General features: G+C 53.3%; 1 protein-coding gene across 2 annotated transcripts in view; it reads left to right on the plus strand.

The window, feature by feature from the left end:
- The first annotated feature begins 750 nt into the window (after positions 1 to 750).
- The window catches only part of AXIN1 (axin 1), a 61616-nt gene continuing 41396 nt past the window's right edge, over positions 751 to 20970 (plus strand). The window contains exons 1-2 of one of the 2 annotated variants that reach the window (XM_077762710.1): positions 751 to 827; positions 1384 to 2340. In XM_077762710.1, the coding sequence (XP_077618836.1) occupies positions 1463 to 2340 (878 nt within the window). In that variant the 5' untranslated portion in view covers positions 751 to 827; positions 1384 to 1462. Of the gene's footprint in view, positions 828 to 1383; positions 2341 to 20970 lie in introns of those variants that run through there. The other variant, XM_077762711.1, reaches the window with a different exon arrangement.

The following is a 20970-nucleotide window of genomic DNA, read 5'->3' on the forward strand; positions in this document are numbered from 1 at the left end:
GAAGTGGTCAGTGACAGCAGGGTGCCACAGCCCACAGGCCTTGACCTTAAGAAGCAGGCTGTTCCTGCTGAGAGTACAGCGTCCCCAGTAGTTTTTATAAAAAGTCGTTAGCTGCAGAAATGTCATCTGGGGCACGTTATTGTGACCCATCCTCTGTCTCTGGGTGCTTCTGCCTCCTAGCCGCCCGCAGCTGCCGGCAGGTGTGGAGGAGGGGCCCCCGGAGGCCCTGGCCCAGAGGGTGGCGTGGAGGCCAGGGAGAGCCACCCTTTTTTTGGGACTAGGTTTTAGGGGTTAGTTTTTCTCCCGCTGGCTTGCTCGGTGCCCTCAGCGTCTGGACCTGACGTGCTTCCCCCCGCCCGCTTCCAGCCAGACCGCTTGGGCCGTGGTGTGCCGAGTTGCAGTCACCTGTTTGGCCGGGTTGGGAGGTGTAGTTCGGCTCGTGGGCCCCGTGGGCTCCTGTAGGTGCGGCGGGGAGGACGAAGGCCACGGGAGAGCCCCCCTTCACTCCTAGGGCGGGCCTGTAGTTCCCCGACCTCCGGGAGGGGGTGGTTTGGTTTTGCGCTCACGGGGTTAAATCAGGTGAGCTGCGTGCTTCCTTAGCTAAAAGGTGTAACTGTGTTTGGATTTCATTTCTTTTCCTATACCTTCTCTTTTCTTCAGAGCACTAAATTGCCACTTGCTCTCAGAAGGACGCTTTCCTTAGAAGCAAGGTCAAGTGCAGCTTTCTGGTGGAAGCGTTCTAAGGATTGTCCACACTGGTGACATGAGAAGGCCGCTACGTGGGGGGCAGGGGGTGTCCTTGGATCACTCGGGCGAAGGCGCTGAAGGTGANCCCGAGTCAGGAGGCACGCGATGCGTGAGGCGGTGGGGTGGCCTAGGGAATGCGGGGAGCAGACATGACACCCACTTCTGGCGTGTGACGTGCCTACCTCCCGGTACCCGAGTGTGGCGAGAGCCCTGCGCGGTGCCGGTGGGGCCAGCCGTCAGCCGAGTTTACACGGCGAGGAGGGTTAGGAAGCAGGTTTCTTCCCTCCCGTCCCCCCGGAGCCCGCCGAGCGGGGCTGGTTGTGGCCGAGACGGGAGGTCCCCAGGCTGCCGGTCTCCGTGCTGTTCTCACAGAACGACACGTGAGGGGAGAGGTGCTCTCCCTGCGCTGGGCATTCAGTTTTTAGATCCGGAGGCATTCCTGTACCTGTGAAAGTTTCCAGAAGTTGTTTTAATATAGCCCAAACCTGTGGCAACGATTGAAAACGTAAACTGAATTTCTGGCTCTGAGTTCGAGCGGGAGGGCATCGTTTCGAGTCTTGTCTCAAGAAAACTTCTGTGGTCGTGTGTCCGTGGACCCACCTTTCCTAATCCTTGTCCTCTTAATGGTTTCAACAGGACAGATTGACTCACTTTGGAGCCGTAAGTACTGATTATAGGGTGCAGCGTTCAGTGTACAGTGCCGCAGGATCCCACAATGAGTATCCAAGAGCAGGGTTTCCCTTTGGACCTTGGAGCGAGTTTCACCGAAGATGCCCCCCGACCCCCAGTGCCTGGTGAGGAGGGTGAACTGGTGTCCGCAGACCCCCGGCCCGTCAGCCACAGCTTCTGCTCCGGGAAGGGCGCCGGGGCTAAAGGTGAGACTTCGGCAGCCACACCGCGGCGCTCGGACCTGGACCTGGGGTACGAGCCCGAGGGCAGCGCCTCCCCCACCCCGCCGTACTTGAAGTGGGCCGAGTCGCTGCACTCGTTGCTGGACGATCAAGATGGCATAAACCTGTTCAGGACTTTCCTGAAGCAGGAGGACTGTGCTGACCTGCTGGACTTCTGGTTTGCCTGCAGCGGCTTCAGGAAGCTGGAGCCCTGCGACTCGAACGAGGAAAAGAGGCTGAAGTTGGCCAAGGCCATTTACCGCAAGTACATCCTCGACAACAACGGCATCGTCTCCAGGCAAACGAAGCCCGCTACCAAGAGCTTCATCAAGGACTGCATCATGAAGCAGCTGATCGATCCCGCCATGTTCGACCAGGCGCAGACGGAGATCCAGTCCACCATGGAGGAGAACACCTACCCTTCCTTCCTCAAGTCTGATATTTATTTGGAATATACGCGGACCGGCTCGGAGAGCCCGAAGCTCTGTAGCGACCAGAGCTCTGGGTCGGGGACGGGGAAGGGCATCCCCGGGTACCTGCCCACGTTGAACGAAGATGAGGAATGGAAGTGTGATCAGGACCCGCACGAAGACGGCGGCAGAGACCCCGCGCCCCCCGGCAGGCTCACGCAGAAGCTGCTTCTGGAGACGGCTGCCCCGCGGGCCTCCTCCAGTAGACGGTCCAGCGAAGGCAGAGAATTCAGGTGAGTCGGATACCAGGCGTCCGTGTCCGTGCGCACGTCCGAGGCCCGGAGACCCGGCACGGGAGAGGTGTGGGTGAGGAGGGGGCTTGCCTGCCAGCCCCCACGGGCCGTGCTCCTGCCGCTGTGGGCGAGGTGTGGCTGGAGTCCTTCCCCTGACACCTTCGCGTTGGTCATTACGTGCTTTTAACGTTTGTAAGTGGAGGAGACTTTTGTCAAGACCGGTGTAAGGAACGTGGCTTTGTAAGTCATCGAGAACATCGGAAGTCGTAGGAATCGCAGCAGTCAAACTTGCCCCTTAGTGGTAGAATCTGTACCCGCCTGCACAGAAGGTGGATTTACTTGGTAGACTGCATCCTTTTGGCTTAATAGAGAGAGGAGTGAACATCTAAAAGCATCGATCCTTAGAGAATCCTGGGTGGTTGCATTTTGTATGGGTTTTTTGAGATTCTTCCTGGAGCTTGGGGAGGGGTGGGGGGGACGCCGCCCTGAGGAGGGTGTCACAGTGCGTGGGGGGCTTCCTCCGCCTGTGATTCTAGGGGCAGTCGGCCGTGCGGCGTTCCCGGCGTCGTGTGAGGTCGTGGGGGTGGCATTTGCCTGCGGGCTCCTTGGCAGCTTCAGAGGCACCAGCAGTGCTGTGGAGAAGCCGTTACAGCCTGGGGGACCTGCGTCTTCGACCTCTTTCCTTGGTGGCTCCTCCTGTGGTTACCGGAGGGTTACTCGGCCGTGGGTTGGAGCCCCGGCCGATGTTAGCAGGTGTGGGCAGGGCGCGCCGTGTCCCTCCATTTCCCTGTAGCTGGGCCTGGGGACACCTGCCCGTGAAACCTTCAAAGCCCGGAGTCTGTGGCCCCCGCGACCACACTGACTTGCCCGCGAGTCAGGGGCCTCATGCGGTGGCCGTCCCTTGGAGTCAGGCCTGGATCGTCACTCCAGGCTTGCTGTGGCAGAGACGCTGGCTCCTTGCTAATAACACAGGATGAAACACTTCTAAGTTTTAGACATCGTTTAAGTGATGTGATTCAAGATAACACCATTTGAACTAATTTTTGTGTGCTTTTTGCTCAGTCTTTAGCTAAATGCTGTTGATACAGCAAGCTTTTTAGGACAGAACTTACCATAAAAATTTTCTAACTAAGGCTAGCAACTGACACAGTTTTTCTTCTAAATATTTTTTTAAGTTTTTAAAAGATGTTTATTTCTTTCGGAGAGGGAGAGAGGGAGAGAGAGAGGGAGAGGACAGAGAGTGTGAGTAGGGGAACGGGCAGAGAGAGAGGGAGACACAGAATCTGAAGCAGGCTTCAGGCTCCGAGCCATCAGCACAGAGCCGACGCGGGGCTCGGACCCACGTACCGTGAGACCATGACCTGAGCCCAAGTCAGACACTTTACTGACTGGGCCACCCCAGTGCCCCAGTACTGAACATCACTTCATTGTTTGGATGGACCACAATTAATGTATCCATCAGCTGCTGGAGGCCATCTTGGCTGCTCCCAGGTTTGGGCAGTTAGGAATAAAGCTGCAGTACACTTCCGTGTGCAGGTTCTTGGGGACGGGAGTCTTCACTTCCTCTGGGTGAACGCCATGCCAAGCAGGCGCTGCGCTGGCAGTGTGGAGACGGACATGCGGCTTGATCTCATGAACCGTGAGGTCATGCCCTGAGCTTAAATCCAGAGTGGGGCGCCCAACCGACTGAGCCACCCAGGTGCCCTGCGGGTGGCTCTCTTAAGCGTTGGTTGTGCATGGACACGTGTGTCAGGAGGGCCATTATGTAGGACCCCCCGGGGCGGGGGTCTCCTGAACCCAGTTCACGGTTCCTCCATGCTGGGGCTGCTGCAGGCATGCTGTCTGGTGGTGTCCGGTCTCCCGTCTCCCTGAGCAGGTGTGGATGCCCCTGTTTCCCGATAGAGACCTGAGTGTCTGTCCTCACTTGGCCTTGAGCGTGTGCACGTGGCTGTTTGCCGTGTAGCAGCTTGAGGAAAACTAGACGAGTGTTTTACCTAGGTCTCTGTCAAACCTGGGAAAGCAGGGGTGCCCCTGGCCTTCCGCTTTTTTCCTGCTCGCCTGGCGCCATTTTGAGCCCCTGGGCCATGGGATCCCACAATGCCTTGCTGCTCTCTGTGTCTCTGTGCAGACTTTGCCAGTCTTTATTGCCCGCAGTTGGTGGAACTTTGACTAGCACTTTGGTTGGTTCACACCCATCATTTTCACTGGTGGGAATTGGCAGAAGGTGTGTGAATGATTCGGCGTTAAGGCCCAGGGGCTGTGGGACACTAGCTGGCAGGCTCAGGTTTTACTGCCCCATGACAAGTGTGGGCTGCCCCCCAGCGGCTGTGTGGGAGGGCCTGGGCGGTCACCTGCCTCGGCCATTCAACCGCCCACACTTCACCATCACTGCTGGTTTTTGTGCCTGACATCAGCAGGCGCTTTCTGTTTCTGTTTGCTACCCTTACCTTCCTCAGTGGGTGGGAAGTTCCCCAAGGACAGGGTCCCAAATATTTTCCTGTGTCTTCCTGGTGAGCCAGCCCAGTGAGGTGCTTCTGGTCGGGGCTGGTCGTCATGGTTGTGGCCATAGAGTGGACCACAGACGGCGTTCACAGCAGGAGCGACACCGCACGTGAAGGGCAGACAGCTGGCCCTTCCCAGGCCCCTTCATATTTTGGCTAAGGAAGTGTCTGTCCTGTTGGTTGGCTTATTGACCGTATTTTTGGGGCTGGCTTAAAAGCTCAGGAGAAGAAATGTAAAAAGAGGAAATGCCCCAAATCTATACAATTTCCATGGAATGCAGAAAAAGCAAGATTGATTTTGGGTTTCTGATTGGAGTTCAAGGGGAGCGGATGGGGTTCAGGCTGTGGCTCTGGGGACAGTGGCCTGGCTGCGGAGGGTACACTGTGTATATTTGTCTTGTTAATAGTGAGCCTGTTAGGTCTGACTGCCAGCAAATTCTCTTCGCCGTTGAGTGTTTAGATCGTTTGAGATGGAGCATCGTTCATTTTTAGCGTCTGGCTCTCCCGCAAGCCCTGCCCTGCTGACTCGGCCGTGGGGTGGTGGTTCCTCTCAATAGGGAGCATGAAGGTTAGGGAGAGAGCGGGGCCCCTTGACGTTCCCTTGTCATCTTCCAGATGTGTGACGACTTCTGACTGAACAGGTGATCCCTGCGTAGGTGACTGGAGATGTTTCCCTGGTGTGTGGCTGTCGTTCTGGGGTCAGGAGTTTCCACAGCTTCTTCCTCACCTTGCCAGCCGGACAGGGAAAGCTAAGCTTGGCGGCTTAGCCTAACGAGCCCTGATGACCTGTGCACTGGGTGGTGTCTTGGGACATCAGCCTCCTGGTTTGTGACAGAGGCAAAGTGGCCGCGCCTCATAACGGTCTGTGCTCATGTGTGAGATGGGGAGGATGAGGCGCTGCCTGCCCGGTGAGGTTGGCACGGGCTCCCATGCGATCACACCTGGGGTGCAGCCTGTGCCTACTCCCCCACCCCCTTCGTCGTGTGATTTTCACCAACACTGCTAGATGTTGGTGGAATTCATATCTGGATTACAGACGGTTTCAAGGATACGAATGCCGTGTCCAGGTTTTACTACTGTATTTCCTTCGGGGGAGGCATATTGATTCCCCACCCCAAACCTGCCCCTCTTGTAATCATTCCAACCTCCGGAAGTGGCACCAGCATCCACCCGGTCAAGCGAAGCCTGATCCCTGCTCTTTTCACCTCCACGCCTAGCACAGCAGCACGTCCGGGTTCCCCACCAAATGTGCGTCGACTCCCGCTGCTTCCTGCTGTCTGCGTGCTGGCTCCCACCACCTCTTCCCGGGCCACCGCAGAACCTTCCGTCTGGGCCTCTGTCTCTTCTCCCCACAGCGCCAAAGCAGCCCCTCCTGCGTGCAAGTCCGATCGTGTCGTCCCTTTCTCCAGCGCTGTCGGGACTTCCCAGGGCGCCCGACTCGACCCCCAGGTCCTGCGAGCCGCGCATGCCCGTGCAGGACTCCCGGCAGCGCGATCGTGCGTGTGCGTCTCAGACGCCTGTCCGCGGCGTGTGCTGGCCGTGAACGTCCTCACGTGAGTTACGGGAGCGTCTGAGAGTGCTTTTGGCTCTGTTTCAGTCACGTAAAACTCCGTGGTCTTTGACAGGTTTCAACAGAGCGTGGGAGAGTATCTGCTGTTGACCGTCAGACCGGAGGACTCTGGAGTAGAGAGGCCCCGTGGCCTGGGCCTGTGCGTCAGTGGCCTTGTGAAAGGGAAGCGCTCGTAGGCATCCCCTGAGCGACACTGGTGAGCGGGCCCATCGAACAGACGAACAGACGGACGGTGCTGCCCGGTGCTGCCCGGGGCTCTGACGGGCCGCTGGTTCGGGACTATTTCAGGAGAGCGTGGGCCTGGTGTGCCCGGCCTGGCTGCAGGTCTTGGGACTGAGCCCTGCCTATAGGCCAGCCGCCTGCTGGGACCGGCGTGATTGTGCCCTGGTGTCACGGAGATTTGGATTTGACCCTTTGGATTTGACCCTTAGTCACTGGCTCTGTTAATCTTTTCTGGAATCCCTTCATTTACATCCGTTTACCTTGCAGCTACTGGAAGGAGGGGTGGGGGGGGGGCGCGGATTTGGGTGAGTAGCTGGTGGGAAGTGCAATTAGGAAAGAAAGGCCCGGAAGAATTCTTTCTCCAGCCTGTGGCCGGCTTGGGGCTGCCTACCTGTGTGTGCGGAAGGGGCTCTGCGGCCGTGTCTTCCCCTGGGTCACGTCAGTTCTCTGAGCCACTCAGGGTCCTCTTAGTGCCCATTAATTCCAGGAAGTGTTCGATCCGAGGAGTCGGCTCAGCATCTCTCTTCAGTGCCTTCCTGGGACCCGGGCTGGTTGCCTGGCTTTGTTAAAAGAAGCCACCCCTTGGGGCGCCTGGGTGGCTTAGTTGGTTAAGCGTCTGACTTTCGCTCAGGTCATGATCTCGCGGTTCATGGGTTCGAGCCCCGCGTCGGGCTCTGTGCTGACTGCCAGCGCAGAGCCTGGAGCCTGTTTCAGGCTGTGACTCCCTCTCTCTCTGACCCTCCCCTGCTCACGCTGTCTCTCTCTCTCTCTCCTAGAAATAAATAAAACATTAAAAAATATTAAAAAAAAAAAAGAAAAAAAAAAAGAAGCCACCCCAGTGTCGTCAGAGAGCTCACAGAAGAGGCCGCGCACGGGGCCCGCTCTGCGTCTGTGGGCGGCCACCCGTCGCTGCGTGCTTCCAGTGCTGGCCCGTGAGCCTCCTCTGGGGACCAGGGAAATGTCTGGTGGCAGTTGGGGTGGGCTCTTGCAGTTTTGGGGGACAGGGGTGGCCGGGTGGGCGCCATCGGCAGCTCCCCTGCCACGGAGAGCTCTGTCCCTTCCCAGGGCCTCTGCTCATGCAGCTTTGTGCGCTTTGAACTATTTAAATCCTTTTTGGTTTTGTTGTTTGTTTTTGGCATTGACCCTTTCTGGATCTTAACTAACTCATCTTCANAAAAAAAATTTTTTTTTTTTTAAGTTATTTCTGAGGGAGAGAGAGAGAGAGACAGAGACAGAGACAGTGTGAGCAGAGGAGGGTCAGAGAGAGAGGGAGACACAGAATCCGAAACAGGCTCCAGGCTCTGAGCTAGCTGTGAGCACAGAGCCCGATGCGGGGCTCGAACCCATGAACTGTGAGATCATGACCTGAGCCGAAGTTGGAGGCTTAACCAACTGAGCCACCTAGGCGCTCCTAAATGTTTCCTTTTAGTATGATCTTACATCTATTTATTTATATTATTTTTAAATGTCATTTACATTTTTCTACTGTTTGTTTTTGAGAGAGAGAAACAGCACCCGTGCGGGAGGGCCAGAGAGAGAGGGAGACACAGAATCTGAAGCAGGCTCCAGCCTCCGAACTGCCAGCACAGAGCCCGACGCGGGGCTTGAACCCACACACCGTGAGATCATGACCTGAGCTAAAGTTGGATGCCCAACCAACTGAGCCACCCAGATGCCCCAGATCTCTGTTTCAATCTTTTTTTAAGTTTATTTATTTATTTTTAGAGAGAGAGTGAGGGGCAAGTGTGGGGGAAAGACGGAGAGGGGGAGAGAGAGAGGGAGAGGGAGAGGGAGGGAGGGAGAAAGGGAGAGAGGGAGAGAATCCCAAGCAGGCTCTGCACTGTCAGCGGAGAGCCCAACACGGGCCTTGGAACTCATGAACCATGAAATCATGACCTGAGCCAAAACCCAGAGTCAGATGCTGAACCCACTGACCCACCCAGGTGCCCCAGTCTTAGGTCTTCTTAATGTTTGTACTGCTGTGGCAGTATTTTAAATTAATTTTTTGTTTTTATTAAAAAACATGGGGATAAGGAAAAACTCAAGTAATGTTAAAAGGCTGATAACTGAACTTAGCAGTCCCAGAGGCACCCAGTCAGCTCAGCTGGTGGAGTAAGCGACTCTTGTTCTCAGGGTTGTGAGTTCAAGCCCCATGTTGGTTGTAGAGATTACTTTAAAAAAAATGTTTTTTTTAAATAAAAAAACATTTTCATATTTGTTTATTTTTAAGAGAGACATAGTGTTAGCAGCGGGGAGGAACAGAGAGAGACACACACACAGAATCCGAAGCAGGCTCCAGGCTCCGAGCTGTCAGCATAGAGCCTGACATGGGGCTCGGACCCACGAACTGTGAGATCATGACCTGATTTGAAGTCCAGATGCAGAACTGACTGAGCCACCCAGGCGCCCCAAGCATCTTCTTTGTTAAGAAGTACCACTTTTTGCTTTTCTTTTTGAATTATAATAGCTACATTTCAAGGTGTGCCTTACTCAGTGTCACCTTAAAACATGTCTTGTGTATATATGTCCCTGCATTATAAAACCTGTCTGATAAAGTGTTTTTTTCTCCCAGAGCCCCTAAAACCCTCCCCATTCCCACTCCCCTTAAGATGGTTCTTCAGTAGTGCTGTGTAGACTGCCTAATGCCTGCCGTGTGACCACCCTGTGACCACGGTGCGCGGAGGAGAGATTGAATGGGGTTTGAACTGCAGTTTGGGCGGTGGTGTCTCCTTCAGAAATTAGAGGGTTTGCCCCTCGTCTTCTTTCGTATTGCATTGTGCTGGGAAACCCTGGCTTCATTCTACTGATAATCCCTGGCCGTGGGTCCCCTCTCTCTGAGTGTTTCTGGTGCTCCGTCAGCGGTGCTGTCTTACTGCGCTGCACCCGTTCTGTGGTTGTTTCGTTGTATGGGAGAAACTAGTCCTTCAAATCTGCGAATTTGTTAAATCTTATTTCTTTGATGGGTTCCTATTGCCCACTTTCACTGTTGCCTCATTTCAGGGTTCCTATTGTTTAGATGTTGGACCCTCTGGAATGAGCCTTTAAATTCTAAATCTCTTTTTCTCCTATTTTCCATTTCTTTCTGTTGTGTTTTCTGCTCTAGTAAATATCTCCTGCCCTTGGTTTTTGAACGTACACTCTAAAAAACACAAAAACAGGGGCGCCTCGGTGGCTTAGTCGGTTAAGCGTCCGACTTTCGCTTAGGTCATGATCTCGCGGTTGTGGGTTCGAGCCCCGTGTCGGGCTCTGTGCTGACTGCCAGCTCGGAGCCTGGAGCCTGTTTCAGTCTGTGACTCCCTCTCTCTCTGACCCTCCCCTGCTCACGCTGTCTCTCTCTCTCCTAGAAATAAATAAAACATAAAAAAAAAAAAATTAAAAAAAACACAAAAACAAAGAATGCGTCTTTTTTTTTGGCGCATGGGTCATTGTCGGTGAAAAGTCTTTCTGGAGGAGCCACTTAACAGCCTCTGCCGGAGGGTTTTGCCCGGCTCTCTGGGGGAGGGAGGCCCATGTCCGCGGAGTTCCTTCCTTACGGGTTGTTGTGGTTCCTGACGTCCGTGTCGGGGGCTGTGCCCGAGCGGTGGCCCTTTGCGGTGGCCCCTGGTCTCAGAGCTAGGTGCACGGACGCTGGGTGAAAGCCGCGCCCCGGGCCCGTCTTGGTTGCGGTCTTTTCTCTGCGTGATCTGCTTCCCTCCGAGCCTCCCTTCCGCAGGGCCTGGCGGTTGGGCCCTGGAGCTAAGTGGGTCGGGGGCTTCCCAGGTGAGAACACAGACGATCACCCCACTTCTGAGTTTTCCGTCCCCCTCCCCCGTGTCCCCGTGTCCCCACATCGGAGCCTTTCGTCTTCGTTTTCCAGAGACTGTCTGCGCGCGGCGTCCTCCAGAAGGATGTGAGGGAGGCCTGGGCCCCCACGTCTAACTACCCCGTCAGTGGTGCTCAGACAACCCGTTTTTAGCGCCGGGCCCTCTGCCCCGCCCCTGGCAGGGAGGGGTGGCCAAGAAGTCCGGCACAGGCGCTGGGGAGGCCTGGCCCTCATCTCTGCAGAGCTGGGCCTCAGGTGCACAAGTAAGAGAACGTTTGAGAAATGCTTGCAGGAGAAGATGTGATCCTGCTGTGTTGGGCACGTCTGATGGGATTACTTTGAAATACGGATTCTTTCTTTTTTAATGAAAATTCACCCAGGACACCTTTACTACCCTGAGGTCACCTGTACGCGGACTGGGAGTTCTCGGGGCACGCGTGCACCCTGTGTGTCAGGCTCGTGTGTGCCGGATGGAGCTGGGGGGTCGGGGTCTGAGGAGGATGCGGGCACTGGCTCTACCTCTCGCGGGACTTTAGGTTTTGCACCTTCTTGCTTCGTCTCAGGACGGTCGACCCCTGTTCCGGGGGCGGGCTGAGCCGATCAGGGCGCTGGGAGCGCGGGAGGAGAGGGCGAAGACCGGGGTGCGCGTCCCGGAGCAGCGGGCTGCCAGCAGGCGGGGACAGATGTCTGCTCTGTGGCCCAGTGCGCTGCCCCTCTGCAAGGAGAGTTGACAGAAACACACACACATTTGTTGAGTGCCCTCTTTGTGTCAGAGACTATTCTAGAAGCTGGAGATTCACCAGTGAACGAAGCCGACAAAAAGTCCTCACTCATGGAACTTACAGTTTATTTTAACAGGGAGCGGCAAACGATGGAAAAATAAAACATAGACTGTTCCAGACGGTGACAAGTACTGTGGCGAAGTATAAGGCGGGAAAGGGCAGTAAGGGGCAGAGGAAGGGTTGTGACTCTAACAAAGTGTTGCCAGAGAGGGTCCCACTTGAGAGGACGACTTTCGAGCAAGACCTCAAGAAAGTGAGAGCACAGAGTGTGTAGCCCGAGGAGGGTGCTTGTAGGCCACGGACAGCAAGCAGGGCCGCGCGGCTGCAGCCGCGCGCCCGGGGCCAGGGCAGCGGGAGGTGAGCCCAGAGACCGATGGACGCTCCCACCTGGCCAGAAACGGCAGTGCAGCTTCTGCTTTGGCCTCTCTCAGGTTGTCAGCGTAGCGATGGTATTTGGAGCCGGGAGCCCTGTTGACATCCCCGGGAGTCAGGTGACACTCCACCTCCGCGGCTTTGGGGATGGGCGGGAAGCAACAAGGAGACGCGGTAGGAAGAAGCCAGTTGAGTGTGGCGTCCTGGGGGCCTGATGGAAGAATGGAATGGGCAGCTGTCAGGCGCTGCTAAGAAGTGAAGTGACCTGGGGACTGACAGTCAGTCATAGCTTTACAATGTCGGGATTATTGGGTGACCCTGGGTGATGGTGGTGGTGGCGGCGGTAGATGATAAAGGTATATTGAAATGACTTTCAAGATTGGCTTTCAACAACGCAAAGCCCTTTGAGTAGGGACTATGCCTTTGTCTTATTTCTGTCTCTTGGTTTAAGACAGTGGTATGCAGGTCTGCTCCTGATAAATATGTGTTGAGTTGAAATGATTCTAGCTATTAGAAATCATTTGCGGGACTTGCAGAATTCGATAGCTTTATGCACTTGAGCCATGGCAGTCCCATCATCTGTTTGGGATCCTAGCTTTTATTAAGGAAGCTGCTACCTGAATTATGGTTTATGGTCACAGCCAGTCACAAGCTCTGCATTGGTTTTACCTTTTGGACCTCTCACTTTTGATAAAGAAGTCGATCGTTTTTTTTAAAGTAGGTAAACTAAGAAATTCTATCTGGTTTACTAAGTGTGCAGAAACAAGCTATGGTCATATGTTTCAGTCGTACCACTGCTGTTGAGCGTTAGGCTGAATTGATTGGCTAAAATCTCCCGTTACGAATGTGAATATCTGTTTCTGATTTTGTTAGTTTTTTTTTTTTTAAAGTATAATTGACACGCAGTGTTTTATTAGTTTTGGTTGTACTGTCGCTGTTAGGTTTTGCTTTACGTGTTTTGAACGCATAGTTTGCATGCATACAAATTTAGAGTTGTTTTTTTCTCCTTGTGGCTTGACCTTTTTATTATGAAGTTTCTCTCTTTATATCTAGTCAAGCTTCTTGCTTTAAAAGCTACTTTGATATTGGTAATGCTACCCCAAGTTTCTTTTGTTAATATTTGCATGACTTATGTGTTTTCTAATCTTTTATTTTCCATTTTTCTGTATTTTTATATTTAAGTTGTTTCTATTATAAGCTGGATATAGTTAGTTTTTCTTCTTTTTTAAATGTTTCATTTATTTTTGAGAGAGAAAGACACAGAGTATAAGCAGGGGAGGGGCAGAGAGAGAGGGAGGCACAGAATTCAAAGCAGGCTCCAGGTTCTGAGCTGCCAGCACAGAGCCTGACGTCGGGCTCGAACTCGTGAACCGCGAGATCACAACGTGAGCCGAAATTGGACACTCAACCGACTGAGTCACCCAGGTGCCCCTGGTAATTTTTTTTTTAATCCAGATTATCTCCTCTTAACTGGCGTATTTAGTTGATTTATATTTAACGTAATTGCAAATAAATTTGGATTTAAAACTCTTATTATTTATATCCTGTTCTACCCTTTTCTCTATACTTGTTTTCTTTTGGATTAATTGAATATTTTGTATTCAGATTTCCTCTAGATTAGCAGGTTATACATTTATGTACTGCTTTTTAATTGGTTATCGTAGAGATTATAATGTGCATCCTTGGCCCATTTAAGAATAATTCATGTAAGTTGTTTGTTTTATCATTTACCCCAAAGAGGCAAAGACTTCAGCCTAACACTAATTACCTCCCCGCATTGCCCTTCTTGCGGTTAGCATTTACTTTACTTGCATGTGAATTTTAAGCCTCACGCGGCTTGGTCATTATTTTGATACAGTTAGCAGTCATTTGCTTTTATTCAAATATTTACCCTTTCCATTTTATTCTATTCCTTCCTGCTTCTTGAAGCTCCCTTTAGAGATCATTTTCTTATATAGGCGGAACTCTCTTTAGTGTTTCTTTTGGTGTAGATTGGCTGGTGACAAGTTCAGTTTTGATGGCCCGAAAATGCCTTCAGTGTAACTTTTGAAGAATGCTCTTGGTGGGTCAGGAACCCTAGGGTAGCGCTTCCTGCGCTTCTCGGATGCCGTCTGCTGTCTTCTCGCCGCTGCTGTGTCTGCGAAGTCCGCTGTCGGTGTCCCCGCGGCACATTGCGGGTAATCTGTTACATTTTGGGTGCCCCTGTTAAGGTTTTCCTGGTTGTCTTTGATAATAAAAACTACTGGAGTTGTACTGTCATGTGTGTTTATTTGCTTTAAGTCTCAGGGACTTTTTGCATCCGCATCTGGCCTTCATAGTCATGAATTTTGGGAAGCTCTCAGGAGCCCTTCAAATATTGCTTCTGCTCTAGTCTTTCTCGTCTCCTCCTGGAATTGCAATTATTCATATGCTAGATTGATCTTTCTTTCTCTTTCTGTCTGTCTTTCTGTCTTTCATTAAGATTTTATTTTTTATTATTCTAAAAAGATTTTATATACTTATATTGAGAGAGAGCACGGGCATGAGAGGATGCGTACATACGAGCAGGGGAGGGGCAGAGAGAGGGAGAGACAGAATACCAAGCACGTTCTGCACCATCAGTGCAGAACCCGACGTGGGGCTTGAACTCATGAACTGTCAGATCATGCCCTGAACCGAGATCAAGAGTCGGTCGCTGAACTGACTGAGCCCCCCCAGGCCCCCCAGAGCTTATTTTTGATGAACCAGCCCTTCTGTTAGAAGTTTCTGTGTGACTTGGGGCGCCTGGGTGGCTTAGTCGGTTGAGCGTCCAACTTTTGCTCAGGTCATGATNGTTTCTGTGTGACTTTAAAATAGGAGTCGGAAAGCCTGTGAAAAGGTGAGTGGTTGCTGACAGGTGTCCCTGCTTCTCTGGATGTGGGCAGAGAGGCTGTCCTGCTTGCAGTGACCATCTTACTTGTCCTGCAGCTGTCTTCAGTGGCGTTTCTCCTACAGGCTGTCCTAGCCTGCTGTGGTCAGGCACACGAGCAGAGACTGAAGTCTGTGCCCCACAGTTTATAAAATGCAGATACATTTCGAAAGATGGAGGGCTCCTCTTCCCCCATCTCCCCCCATCACTGCCGGCCTCCCCGCCCTGTGAGGACTGACTGCTCGGAGGGGAATAATTGAGTAATTCATGTGCCCTTTCACACTGTCTGTGTCCATGTGCATATTAACATAAACATGCTCTCTTTTTAATAATATACTTTATTTAGATTTTTTTAAACGTTTATTGATTTTTGAGAGAGAGAGAGAGAGAGAACAGAAGAGGGCCAGAAAGAGGGAGAGAGGGAGACAGAGGAACCGAAGCAGGCTCCATGCAGTGAGTGCAGAGCCTGTTGCGGGGCTTGAACTACTGAGTCGTGAGTTCATGACCTGAAATGAAGTCAGGAGTTGGCCGCTTAACTGACTGACTCACCCAGCTGGGCACCCCAGTACTTAATACGCTTTAAAGTAGAGATTCTCTGGAGGTGCCTGGGTGGCTCCCTGGGTTAAGCATCTGACTTCGGTTCAGGTCATGATCTCATGGTTTGTGAGTTTGAGTCCCATGTCGGGCTCTGTGCTGACAGCTCAGAGCCTGGAGCCTGCTTTGGATTCTGTGTCTCCCTCTCTTTCTGACCCCTGCCCCCACATTCTGTCTATCTCTCACAAATATTTAAAAAAACAATAGAGATTTTCATATGAGAAATCGATATGATCTGGGGTGCCTGGGTGGCTCAGTCAGTTAAGCATCCAACCTTGGTTAAGGGCATGACCTCACAGTGGAGTTCGAGCCCCGCAGCGGGATCTCTGCTCTCCGTACACAGCCTGCTTTGAATTCTCTGTTCCCTTCTCTCTCTTTCTCTGCATCCTCCTCCTCGGTCAAAAGTAAATAAACATTAAAAAAGAAGAAGAAGAAATGGATATGACCTAAAATAATTAGCTTATTCACAGGCAGTATGGTATAAGCTGTGTACCCACTCTGCATCTGTTGAGGATGTGTTTATTTTTCAGTTATAAAGATGGCTTTACCCATTACTGCAAATGTTTCTAGGATTTCTTTGTGTTTTGAATTACATAGCTTTTATCCATCTTAGTTTTTGCCCCAATCCCCATGTGACAAAGGTGATCAGATGGCTTGGTGGCCAGGTTCACTGTGGACACGACCAGCTGGCCTTTGTGAGAAGCAAGCTTGGGGCCGTGGCACGTGTAGTGTCGCCCAGCAGACACAGCCCGGAGAGGTCACCCCCCGTGTCCTGTGTGTGTCGGGCGCGTACGCACAGCACAACTTGAGGATGCAGGCTCGGCTTCCGGCCCTGCTCAGCAGGCTGAGTGTCATCGGCCCCCTGGCTGGGGGCCGATGACAGAGGCCCACCGCCGCTCCCGTGCTGGAGCCCTCCCCTCCTTACCTGGAGTTCCCGTCTGTGGTTCCCGGCAGCGCGGCTGAGTCCCACCCCACAGGCGGCGTCCGCAGTTCACGGCTGTGGAAGTGGCGGTGTCGGGTGGGGGCTTATCGGCCCTGGTGCCCTGTTCGGAGATGGAGGTGGGTCTGCGGTGAGGCCGGCAGCAGGGAACTTGTGGTCCTGACGATGGAGGCAGCTGGCGCCTTGGCTCTTTGAAGTTTCATTCGCTTTGGAATGTGAAGTTTTGGGGTGCTGCGTGGAGCTGCGTTGGAGGTACTTCGAAGATGACGACATTGCTGTGGCGAACGCAGATGGGCGCTCAGAAGCGCCCCAGGCCGTGGCCTCCCGCACCCACTTACACCGCACGTCCCTCCCCGGCCGGCATCGGCAACGCTGGAGGGACGCTTGGCTTCTTCCGAGCTAGTGCTGTGAGGCTCCTGCATGCGGTCAAACCCCTTTAAACAGAAACACCTTTTGAAACATTGTGAAAGAAAACTCACAAGCAGAAAAGTGAAGTAACTCAAGCTACCCAGAGATTTGTTTCCCCTCCAGGTTTTCACTTTTTGCACAGAGGCCGTTCTCTGTGCTCAGGCGGGGGAGGTGACCCGTGTCCTGCAGACGTTGTGACTTCCAGGCAACCTGGGAGCCCGGACAAGGTTTCGAGGATGCCCCGGTGGCACTGAGAAGGGACGAGGGTAATGCGAGGCTTGGAGTAGCGGAGGGGCCCACTCAGTTACCTCAAGGGAACAAGCCATGCTGTTTCGTGAACAGAATTTGCATCGCGACTAGACTCACAAGGCTTGTTAAAAATGATTTTCAATAAGCCGTGTTTTTCTAAAGCCGCTGTTCTGGGCTCTTAGCTCCAGCGCTGAGAACCAGTCTTCCGAGCAGTTTTGTGGGATTGCAGGGTTGCAGGTGTGCACCCCTGCACCTCGTGTCGCGTTATTGACCGGTTCGGAACCGTGTTAAAGAGGTTATTGGCCTGACATGGGCTCTGCCACTCTGAAATCAGCAAGGCCCCGTGTCGACGGTGTCCTGTGGCCCTCCAGCTCGTGTTTGAAAGACCTCAGAGGGCTAGGTGCAGATAGGGTCACAGTAAATCACTCTAAGTGGCCTGCAATTAATTGGGAGTTGCTAGTTCTAAATGTCTGCCGCAGCCTTTGCTGAGTTTGTGAAGTGCGATCGGCACTCCTTCTTTGGAACTGGCAAATATTCGTTGGAGCTTTGGTTTGAAGGCTCAAGGCCAGGGTTGGGGGTTCGGGCCCCGGGAGAAGGCACTGGCAAGCGCAGGCCGACCTCCCCCACTGCACCGAGAAAGATGCATTAAAAATTACAGTGGAAGATTCTGTGAGATGTTGTTTGTCCACTTCTGAAACCGCATTCTCTTCATCAGACCCGTGAGAATGTAAAATCAGTTGTGAAACCTTTATATAAGTCTGGGCCCTGGAGAGAAGCGCGCTGATGTGTGACATCCCGGCAGCGAGCAGCTCAAGCTGATTTAAGTGTGTGCGGGTCAAGCTGAGCACAGGGTCTCTGCTTCCGGTAAGTCTCCGTGCTGCAGCTGTCACTGGGACCCTGTGAGTGGTTTCTGGATCCTGCTCCATGGTGTCCAGAGCATTCTTCACGGGTGCTGTTCTGTGCATTTCCGGAACTGTTCTGCACAGATAATGTGTGGAGACACGTTATTGTCAAAGTTATATGAGAGAGAGATTTAGTGGCCTGGGTGGCTCAGACTCTTGATAATATTAGCTGTTTAAGATTATGATTCGCGGTCCTAGGATCGAGCCCTGCATTGGGCTCTAGGCTGTGTGTGGAGCCTGCTTAGGATTCCCCCTCCTCCCTCCCTCCCACCTCCCCTCTCTCCCTCTGCCCCCCTCCCCCCACGCACTCTCTCTAAAAAAAAGAAATACATTTAGTGCACGAAAATTAGAAGATGCAGATGAGCAAATGAGCAAAAATGATGTCATATCCCAGCCCTCATAGTTAGTACTATTCTATCTAGATGCCTCTGGAGTATTCTTGGAACATACGTAATCTTGTTTTCCCCCAAGAAGACGGGATCCCAATCCACATTACCCACAGTGTGTGTTTCCAACAGTCATTTGGAAGAGCTAGTCTCGGTAGCCAAACTACATATAAGATGGGAGGAGAGAGGGCGCCTGGGGGCTCCGTTGGTGAAGCGTCTGACCTCAGCGCAGGTCACGATCTCACAGTTTGTGAGTCCGAGCCCCGAGTTGGGCTCTGGGCTGGCAGCTCAGAGCCTGGAGCCTGGAGCCTGCTTCAGATTCTGTTTCTGTCTCTGCCCATCCCCCACTCATGCTGTCTCTCTCCCTCAAAAATGAATAAACGTTAAAAAAAAAAAAAGATGGGAGAAAAGAGGAAGGGATACCACGTGGGGGCCTGCGCTGCCTCCTCTTCTGTGAGTCCGTGGGAGTCTGGCTCCCAGCTGTGAACCGGGTGCGCCTTTCCAGCTCAGGAACGCTTAGGCTCCGGTTAGATGTTCTTCTGATTTAGAGCCTTGAGTCTGCTGCGTTCAGCATCTGTATGGACTCCGCTAGTAAGTTAGGTGGAATCGTGGGTTTTAACTGCAGCCCGCAGGCTTCGCCAGCCAGTCCTTCGTCTCCGGGTGCGAGGGGCACGGTGCCCGGACAGCGGGGCTGTGCCTGTCCCGAGGACTTCCTGCGTCAGTGCTGGCCCTCAGCACGTGCTTTGTGTGTGCTCTTCCTTAGGACACTTGGAACCTTTCTTTTTAAAAAATTTTAAGTACATTTTTAATGTTTTATTTATTTTTGAGAGAGGGAGCATGAGCAGGGGAGGGGCAGAAAAGAGAAGGGGACACAGGCGCCTAAGTGGGCTCTGCGCTCACAGCGAGCCTGATGTGGGGCTCGAACCCACGGATTGTGAGATCGTGACCTGAGCCGATGTCGGACGCTTAACTGATTGAGCCACCCGGGCGCCCCGACTCTCGGAACCTTTATAAAGACGTGAGTGGCCATTGTCGTTCCACTTGGCAGGGCACGCATGGCAACCTGACCAAGGTCAGTAGCTGGCAAGTAGGGGAGGAGGGGCCACTCCAGAGTCAGGGTTCTCTTCAGTGCACCCCTGGCAGTGGGGGGCAGTGGTGGTGGTCACCCAGTGGCCCCAGGCCCAGTCTCCGCTTTGCCTGTTCCACAGAATGCACGGCCCTCCCCTCGTGCTGTTCGATCTTGACCACAAAGGGCCATTTATATGTTGTGCAATTCCGAGTTCACGGCCAGTGTGGGGCGGGGTGCACCGGCCGCATAATAAACATAAATAAAACGCCTGCGGGAACGTGAAAGCTGTGGCGGCCTCATCACAGGCAGCATCGTAAGTGAGCAGGAGGCTCCCTCAGCCTGTCGCCTCCTCCCACCCTGTTCCCTCTGAGCTCTGTCAGGGGCGGCGCCAGTGCTTGGTGGTCCCTGGGGGCGGAAGGCCCCTTGGGGGTGCCTGCTCCTGTCCCCTGTGGGGACCCAGGTGTCCCACACCTAAAGCTTGTGATGGCTGTGTCACTTGGGGAGTGCAGGGGAGGCGGTGTGGGGGCTGTTAATAGTGGCTAGTGGTTTGTGTAGAGGCCCAATTCCTGATTTTTTGATTTCGGCACAGAGCACGTACGGTAGGGATTTTTATAGCTGGCATTGGCCTGCTTTCTGTCCTCTGTCTCGCTCTCTTTTCTCCCTTCCTTCCTTTCTTCCTTCCTTCCTCTTTCTTTCTTTCTTTCTTTCTTTCTTTCTTTCTTTCTTTCTTTCTTTCTTCTTTCTTTCTTTCAGAGAGAGACAGAGCAAGCATGAGCAGGGGAGAGAGGGAGAGGGAAGGAGAATCTTAAGCAGCTCCATGCCCAGCACAGAGTCGGAGATGGGGCTCGATTCCACGAAGCGTGAGATCATGACCTGATCCGAACTCAAGTCAGATGTTTAACCGGCTGAGACACCCAGGTGCCCCTCTGTCATTTTCAATGCCAATTTTTCGATGTTTGGAGGCAAAGATCAGTTATTTGTTTTGTCAGTGAATGTGGGCACCGTTCCCTGAAATCGCCTTTGCTGCTGAAGAAACGCAGAAACACGGCATTCGTGGGGCCGGTGCTCTGCAGTTTGTAAAGAGGTTAATTCCAGATGAGGAAACGTCCATCCTGAACCTTCTTGCTCCTTTGTCTTGGTCATTTCTCTGTGCTGTTGAAGCCTCTATAGTGTGAGAAGACAGATTTATTGCTTTGTCAGGAGGCCGCCCCTCCTTTCTTCTTCCTGAGGGCTGGCCCTGTGAGTGCCACACGGGCGCCTGCCAGAGGCCTGGCCACGTCACTCTGGGTTTGGGTGACGGTCTTCTCACTCGGGCTGGCTCCATAAGGGCAGTGGAAAGTTCTCCTCGGCGACCTTGTACTCACATCTGCATCTAGCCCCGCACTCTGTCCCCTTGGCGAACATAACCAGTGGGGAGGGTGGCGGCCTTGGGCAGGTGGCAGGTGCTGTGCGCGGGAGGAGCCTGTGTGTGTCCCTGCCAGAACAGCTCGGCGGCCACTGCCAGGGGGGTGGGGAAACGAGCCACGAGGCCTCTGAGCCACGCGGTGCCACCCAGCAGAGGAGGGACAGACTACTGATGGGAGCAGAGCCTGCACAGATCTCAGGACAGATGTGCCCACTAGGGACCGTGGGGTGGGGGGACCGGACAGACAAGCTCCAGAGGCCACACGCACACTTTATGTTCTTGATTGTGTTGATGGGTTCCTGGGTGTAGACCTGTCACAGGAGCCACTGTGGCTGTGCTTTAGTTACACACTGTGGACTATATGGTGCACTTGGGTAGATCTGTCACGTGCTGGCATGTAAGGGAGCTGAGCTTTGAGAACTGGGGTCCATCAGGGCCGTTTGTAGAAGGGCTTGGGCAGGGCCTGCCCATTAGCTTCTGCAGGACCTCGACAGGTGCGGGCTCCTGCACCCGGCCGCCATCCCTGGGGTCTCTGTGAGAA

The sequence above is a fragment of the Crocuta crocuta genome, unplaced genomic scaffold (assembly GCF_008692635.1).
Source record: "Crocuta crocuta isolate KB4526 unplaced genomic scaffold, BGI_CrCroc_1.0 scaffold234, whole genome shotgun sequence".
Taxonomy (NCBI): Eukaryota; Metazoa; Chordata; class Mammalia; order Carnivora; family Hyaenidae; genus Crocuta; species Crocuta crocuta.